A 7720-nucleotide genomic window follows, 5' to 3' on the forward strand; every position below is an offset into this window, starting at 1 on the left:
TATAGCAGGCCTATAGGTCTCCCGTAACTTTTTATGAATAAGACCGTTATTGTATTATATTTGTTTGTTAATAGTGTCTTGCAAATTTAAATACCATCATAGAACTAGGACCGTCATATAAAAATAAATGTTTTAAAACTTAACCACTTATAATTTTCTGCTATGCACGTACCATAAAGTAAAAACATTATAAGTTGCAAATTTTATATATTTTACATAAAAAACAACAAATGGATCCACCAAGTATACACAAGAACCACAAAAATATGGTTAGTTACAGAAATTACGAGTACCTACTTCATTGCCACACTTTAGAGTATGTTTTCAAAATATTTACACTTCTGTGTTTACTGGTTATTCTGCTAATGATACCTAACAATGCAAATTGTTTACAAACTGTATTGTGAATAATCTATCAAGTATCAAGACTGTTATGCTGAGGAACATTTGATTATTAACTTATAAATAAGTTTTCTGTTTGGCAGAATATTGGAAGATAATACAAAGATTCAAATTGTTAATTCATATGCTAAATACATGACACAAAATGTTGTGTTTCCCTGTTTACCACAGTAGTATTATAATTATCACCCCTTGACTTACAGTCATGTCATCATAATGATGGTTAAATGCTTTAGGGATTGGCATGAAAATTGCTTATTTTTCCTGAAACTTTGGAGTAAAAAAAACTAATAAATTAATTATAATTACAAACAGTTTTGCGCAGTAAAACTTAGTTAATTTGCGTACCTACCTAAATTAATATACACCTATCCTAAGTGCAATAGCAGTCCTATTATACTCACTCATTCCTACAATTCCATCCTTTGGATACTAAAATCTTGATAACTCTTGTTGTACAAGGCAACCTAATTTTTCGTTTTAAAATATGCATGCCACCAGTGCTTCACAGCCCAAACTTCTTTCCATTTATTAGATACAGAATAATATATTTCCAACTAAAGTTTTATAGAGCTTTTCCAATATGAGAATAGATGTTATTATAAATTTAATCATAACATAATACCTAATATGTGTTTGTCCGCGTAACATGACTGTGTCTTATTTATATTAAAAGATGGTACTTGAAACATGCCGTCTACTTATAATTAATCCCGGCACATAATATCACTAGATATAAAAGTTCTTTCTAATTATATAGCGTCCTTTTTATATAGTGATCAAGGATATTAGGGCTACGAACGACATCAAGTTATGCTTTATAGTGATTATTACTAATATTGATTATAGACACATTAATTTAATACATTAATGTAGTTTGAAGCCATGTTTTGAGGCAATCATAAATTAATTATATATGATTAATTCCGGTTTTTGTTATTGGGCAACTCAAAAGACAAGCCGCACGCGTTTACTTAATATACAAGTATATGCCTAACTCTCAGAATAAAAAAGCGATCAGGCCATGATTCGATTAACATTTTATGTACGTGGCTTTGGCATGCAACTGACCGCATTACATCAACCAAGAGTACACGCTAACTACACCGATAAGCTAACAATTTGATAACCTAGTGAGCAAATTTATCACGCGCCATCTTGCGCACTGCTCGAGCTAACATTCCTAGTCCTTTTACCTGAGCCACTGGCCGACTTGTTCTTTGGCCGTTTCCTGCCGTCACTGTCGTCTTCACTGACGCTGTTGCAGCGAGGTTTGGGGCTCATCATAGTGTCTGAGCTGACAGAGTCACGTTGGCTTTTCTTGCGTTGCCGTTTCGGCACAGTTTCTCCGAGCATCATTTCGTTGAAGAGCCGCTGGCGTCCCTCGAAGTACATGTTGTAGCGTTGGACCACGTCGGGGTATTTGGCCTCGAAGGCGGTGTCTGGGGGCAGGAGGAGCTCCCAGCCTGCTTTCTGCGGGTTGTACTTGGCGCAGCTTCGGATCACTTCTAGCACTTCCTCTGCGGGCAGGCGCACCGCCGCCGCCACTTTACGCCGGTCTATGTAGCTGTGTTGGGTGAATAGGTACAGCTGGAAATAAAAACCATTCATTTAATATTTCATGGTGGTAATCATTACATTAGACGTAGTGGTTGTTGGTTTGATACAAAAATAATGGCATCGAATCTGGAAATTTATAACTAAACTTAGAGCATTCAGGAACTAGAAGTGTGACAAAAGTTTGCATATATCATGCGACCTCTAAGAACCCAGCATCACATTTTATCACAGCTTCTCTAGAGCGTCCTACTGAAACTATCGCCAGCTGAATGCGCTAAATGTAAACATAAATTTCAAAATACGCGCCAGCATAAATTCTATAGGGCAAACGTTAGATGCGCTAAATGTAAGCACAAATCCACTCACCACATGGTCCCTAGCGGCCTGCATATTCGCCGCCGGCGCCACACTGACCCGTGTAAACAGATCACTGGACTTGCAGGTCCAAAGCCCGCGCACGCAGCACCCGGTGGCAGTGAGGGTGGACAGGAGGGCGGCGTCGGGGAGAGGGCCGTCTTCTGTGCGGATGAGGGAGCGCAGCTCGGCGAATGTCATGATTTTTGCTGTGGGCGAGGTGTAGTGTTAGTTTGGAAGGTTTGTTTTGGAAGTTTGGAACATAGTGAGAAATGGACATAAAAATGTTGTCGACCAAAAATATGTTCAACGGTTCAACAAACGCCAAATAAAGGTTACGGGTTCGTAACGTTCGTTCGTTTACGGTCTGCCTCCGGTCAACTACAGAATGATCAGCGTTCTCTAGGATTTCTATACAGTATATGCTGAGTCAGCCACCTTTTGCTAGAACAATTACCCACCACAATATTTATGTCTGTATTACATGTAACTAACTAAGTATAACTTTTGTGTCTATGATACTCAGGCCAAGGTACAAGTTAACAGGTTAACATTAGATAAATTATGCTCTCACCACTAAGCAGCAGCCGCCTGGCCTGGTCGGGCGGCGGCTCGGGCGCGGCGGGCGCGGCGTCCGCCTCGTCCGGCGGCGGCGGCGGCACCAGCGCACGCACGTACTCGCGACCACGGAGAGAGAGAGAGCTGCCTTCGGAGAGATTCGCGCTGAAGAGCTTTAGGCGCTCCAACTGGGGGAGGTATAGGGGATTTGTGTTTAATGGCAGGTAAACTTATCTTGTATGTAATTCGTGTTTAAAATACGGAAAATACATCCACCTCAATAAATAATAATCAATACACCCCCAATCCACCACGCATTTTAAGAATGTGAAATGGCGAAAGAGATGCTATTCAGCTGTGCTTTTATATGGTACAATCGCTTGTGAGCTACCTGTCCGTGGAGTTATCGCCGAAATTTTACATTTTAAACTTATTAAATACAAATAAAAAGCGAAATAAAATGAATTAAAATGCTTTTATATTACAGCTCCCAAAACGTCAAGGTATATTTATATTTTTTTTTAAGTTTTCAGCACAAGTCTACAACTCACATCAGCATGGTCGGTGTCCTCGTGATGCCACATGCCGGCGTGCCACGGCTCCTCAGCCGCGCGCTTCGAGATGTAGTCGAAGGTGCTCTCGCGCGCCTTCTTGGCCAGGTCCGTCTCTGCGCGAGAGAACTTCACTGTCACCTGGTAAGGAGAGTGAAAGCTTATGTATTGAAATAGAGATTAATTTGTATCTGTGTAGTGTTCTCATTTAGTTAATGATGATTGATGATCTTTGATTCATAAGTTATATACAGGGTAACCCAACATACATAAAGTACAGTTGATACGTCACTTGGGGAGGCTCCTTTTGTGCATCTATTACAATAACTATATACCGATTTGTTGAAAAAAAAACATTGCATTGAATATGCCTTTCATTCAGCACAAAAGACAAATTGCAGTTCTTTAAAATTCAGCAAGATATTCATGGATCTTTCCCTAAAACTCCTGTAATTAATATCTTAATGTTACCTGCTGTGCCTCCACCTCTTCTTCTTCCTCGTCCGAGTTTTCCGCCTTGTCACTGTCTTTCTTCCGTTTGTCTTGTTTGTCGAAATAAGAATAAGATGGCCGCAGTTGAATTATACCTACAAAGTAAACTCAAATGATCAATTTTGGACATACAAAGGAATATGGAGTACTCTATTTCATATAATGCATCAAACAGTTGGAAGTATAAAACCTTTTGTGCACCCCATAACCAACATAGAATCTACCAATGACAGTGTGGCAGGGGCCCACTGGTATGGTACCTAATTAATGTCTAACTCTTCCAAAGCAACATCTATAGAGTGTGGTCTATGTCAACAGTAAGGCACAGCAAGGACTTAGCATAGCATAACTTTTATAAAAAATGAATGTATCAGCTGTCCAAAACTCATATTACATGCTCTGCCTAGTTTAGGGTAGGATGGCCCAGTGTGACATGTGACACATTATTATTATTATATTATAGTGCCTACCTTGAATAGGAGTACAGTGGAGTTCCTTGTCCTGCAGAATGGCCACAGCATATCTGTCCGAGTCTGTGCAAGGGTTGCTGCTCTCATACACTATCTTATCCATGATCCCATTCTTGAAGTATGTTGACTTTTCTTTATCTCTGTCTTTTATGTACCTTGAAGATTCCTGAAAAGTTATTAAATTGTATTTTATTTTCTATGTAGTGTAGAATATGATGTATATACCTATATTAACATGGGTACATTGTAAAGGATATGGTCAGGCATAAAATCATCAGCTACACCAATAGAAACTAAATCTATGAAACCAAACTAAAAAAGTGTTTCAACTGGCAAAGCATTTAAGAAAGTACATAAACGAGGCTAGACCATTCACATTGGCAAGAAGCCCTATCCAAATGGAAATTTATTGATATTCATTAAAAAGTCCATTGAAAACTGGATGAGTGTGGCTCAGGACCATGCGCCGTGGAACTTGGAGAGACATAAAGCAGGCTATACCAGGGTATACCTGCAGTGGGTTGAAATAAGCTGAAGATTATGATAATGGAATAAAAATGTTTTACTGAAAAAATCAAATTGAAAGGAAGATCTCACCTGAACTCCATCTGTATTAAGGGCTATTTGCTCGCCTTTAGAGTCACAAAACTTATCACTGTAAGTGTCCAGACCCACTTCTAACCGGACAAGCTTGTTTTTCGGTTTTACTGACGCATTTATTATATTTGATTCCTTCCAGTTTCTATTGGCTGGTTTGACTGGATACTGATATATGTACAAGTTTTTAGCCAATGCTTGAGATAGAAATATTGGTATCTGTAAAAGAAATCAGCGTAAAATAATATACTTAAGTACAAATATGGAATGAAAACATAACCTTAACCTGTTCGACACGTTGAAATAATAGAAAGTGTTTTACCTCTTGAACTACAGGATCATCGTCCTCCATATTGGTGTATGTAGAAAAAATGCGCCTATTTTATAATTTAAATTACCAAAATCCTGAAAAATTTAAAATTTTTACAATACAACAAAATTTCGATTTCCACTCCATACGATATTTGACACAGAACACAGATGACGACATGACATGATATGATATGATGACACTGACAGTTTACAGAGAGCTCAGAATAATAATCATTAATATTTTCGACTTAAGCTGCGTACAGTACAACGAACGCCAATGGTTATGCCAAAGATGGATTCGATAAATATCATACAAAATACAGGGCAGATTGCAGAAACGAAGGCCAACGAAACCCGTTCGTTGGCCTTCGTTGGGCCGGTCTGTACGCAGCTTGAGCCAAACTTTTGAATCTGCCATACATACTCAGCAATGTACGTAGGTACGTCTATTTAACATAAAAGGAAAATATTTGTGGCCTCATGTACTTTATTTGAAGTTATTATTCTGAGGAAATATACAGAATATTTTGAATGACGTTTGACACATGTGTTGTGTCAGTGTCAGTGCTCACATTACAAATCTAGTAACTTCCAGTAGCGATCAATGCGCAGACGCTAGTCGTCTCGCGCCCCTCACTTAGACAACATACTTGTAAAATGTAATTGATAAAATCAGTAAATAGTTTGGCCTCAAGAAATCCTGCATTCGTCATTTACCACAACCCCATAGTCACCCGACATGTAATTCTACATACTCTTGGTTCGGTGTATCACAAAAGTTTTGTTTTGAAGTGGTTTTGAAAGTTTTGTTAATTTTTATATGTTATAATTCAGTAGAGTGATATAATTCAGGACTATAAATTATATTTATGTACAACAAAATAAATTTTATAATATGCTAAAGCAATTTTTATGAATAGTATGCGTTATGAATACTTTTAAAGTGTGATTCCAAAAGTCGAGTAGGAATTATTAAGATTTCAGCAAGGAAAAACAACAAATATCATTTAGAATAGATTTAAGAGGGGTTTTTCGTTGCCTATGTAGTTGTAGACAGAATCCTTCTAGCAGATAATCATAAATAGGTAACAATAAAATATGTATAGCTACTGATAACTCTTCCTTCCTGTCTACTTATTGTATTTTAATCTACTATGAAACACAAAATGAAACGAGTCATGGGCTGGGCAACTAGATTGAAGTGCTTTGATTGTATTATCATAGTTATTTGTATGGTAGCTTTATTTATTTACTCATCAAAATTTTACAATGCAGAAAATGTTTCATCAAAGATTCCTACTCTACTTTGGTGGACCCCTGAGTTTCCTTCTCATGAAATAGAATTAAGCTGTCCAAATTATACTTATTGCAATGTTCTAAGTGACAAAAACAAAGCAAGACATTCAGAAATTGATGCTTATTTGTTTTATGGAAGTGGCATGAATTTGAAGAATTTACCAATGCCCAGAAATGTTGATAAACACATTTGGGGTTTGTTCCATGAAGAGTCACCAAGAAATGTTCCCGAGCTCATGCATCCACCATTCCTGCAGCTCTTTAATTACTCTGCAACATTCAGCCGGCACAGTGATGTTCCACTAACTCTGCAGTACTTGAAGACAATTGAAGATATCACAAGTAATGAATATTTTATTAGTACAAAGGAAAAGAACTCCCTCCTGTCAAGCATAGCCCCAATACTGTTTTTGCAATCAGATTGTGATACAGCCACAGAAAGAGAGCTATATGTAGAGGAACTGATGAAACATATTGCTGTAGATTCTTATGGGACTTGCTTGAACAACAGAGAGCTACCTCATCAATTCCAAGAAGATTACTTAAATAAACTAGATGATAGTGATTTCTTGAAATTCATTGCACGCTACAAATTTGTGATAGCCATAGAGAATGGAGTTTGTGAAGACTATATCACAGAGAAATTGTGGAGGGCATTAAAAGTTGGGACAGTTCCTATCTACTTTGGGTCTCCATCAGTTACTGACTGGTTACCTAATAATAAATCTGTAATACTCCTCACTGAATATCCAACACCCACATTGATGGCAAGCCATGTACGGAATTTGTTGGCCAGTGATAGAAAATATGAGGAATATTTAGAACACAAGTTGAAAAAAATAATCACAAACAAAAGATTGATACTGGAATCTGAGACTTATCCCTACCAGAGTGATACTTTAATGGCTGTAAATGAGTTTGAATGTTTAATTTGCCAGATAGTACATGAAAGAAGAAAGGGTGTACAAAAGCAGTCCATTGTATCTAAAAAGCATTATGATTGCCCCAAACCCATGTCTGCTCTAACACTATCTGCTAATGACAGAAACAGTTGGATTTATACTTGGGAAGTAGCATTGAATACTGCAGAATCGATTTATCAAAAAGTTATGAATACAAGGTATTAGA

At 37.7% G+C, this 7720-nt stretch overlaps 2 protein-coding genes across 2 annotated transcripts; one reads left to right on the forward strand and one right to left on the reverse strand.

Annotated features, from left to right (window-relative positions):
• Positions 1-191: 191 nt before the first annotated feature.
• On the reverse strand, positions 192-5821 carry LOC105388987 (DNA-directed RNA polymerase III subunit RPC5). Its single transcript, XM_038109099.2, has 8 exons — positions 5307-5821; positions 4985-5203; positions 4388-4553; positions 3897-4012; positions 3426-3566; positions 2891-3062; positions 2329-2525; positions 192-1992 (listed from the first exon to the last, which is right to left on the reverse strand). The coding sequence occupies exons 1-8, from the start codon at positions 5334-5336 to the stop codon at positions 1549-1551; spliced, it is 1485 nt and encodes a 494-aa protein (XP_037965027.2). The 5' UTR covers positions 5337-5821; the 3' UTR covers positions 192-1548.
• Positions 5822-6071: 250 nt separating this feature from the next.
• Positions 6072-7719, forward strand: LOC105388972 (alpha-(1,3)-fucosyltransferase 10). The gene is made up of 2 exons (XM_048626903.1): positions 6072-6087; positions 6572-7719. The coding sequence occupies exon 2, from the start codon at positions 6736-6738 to the stop codon at positions 7717-7719; it is 984 nt and encodes a 327-aa protein (XP_048482860.1). The 5' UTR covers positions 6072-6087; positions 6572-6735.
• The last annotated feature ends 1 nt before the right edge of the window (position 7720 follows it).

This window comes from Plutella xylostella, chromosome 17 (assembly GCF_932276165.1).
Source record: "Plutella xylostella chromosome 17, ilPluXylo3.1, whole genome shotgun sequence".
Classification (NCBI taxonomy): Eukaryota; Metazoa; Arthropoda; class Insecta; order Lepidoptera; family Plutellidae; genus Plutella; species Plutella xylostella.

Excerpts from the sequence above, each read along its gene's own strand:
- LOC105388987 (XM_038109099.2), bottom strand. The coding sequence starts at position 5,336 with ATGGAGGACGATGATCCTGTAGTTCAAGAG. Across the intron at positions 4,013-4,387 it reads CCACTGTACTCCTATTCAAG|GTATAATTCAACTGCGGCCA; the intron begins GTAGGCACTATA and ends TTTACTTTGTAG. Across the intron at positions 3,567-3,896 it reads AAGAGGTGGAGGCACAGCAG|GTGACAGTGAAGTTCTCTCG; the intron begins GTAACATTAAGA and ends TCTCCTTACCAG.
- LOC105388972 (XM_048626903.1), top strand. The coding sequence starts at position 6,736 with ATGAATTTGAAGAATTTACCAATGCCCAGAAATGTTGATAAACACATT.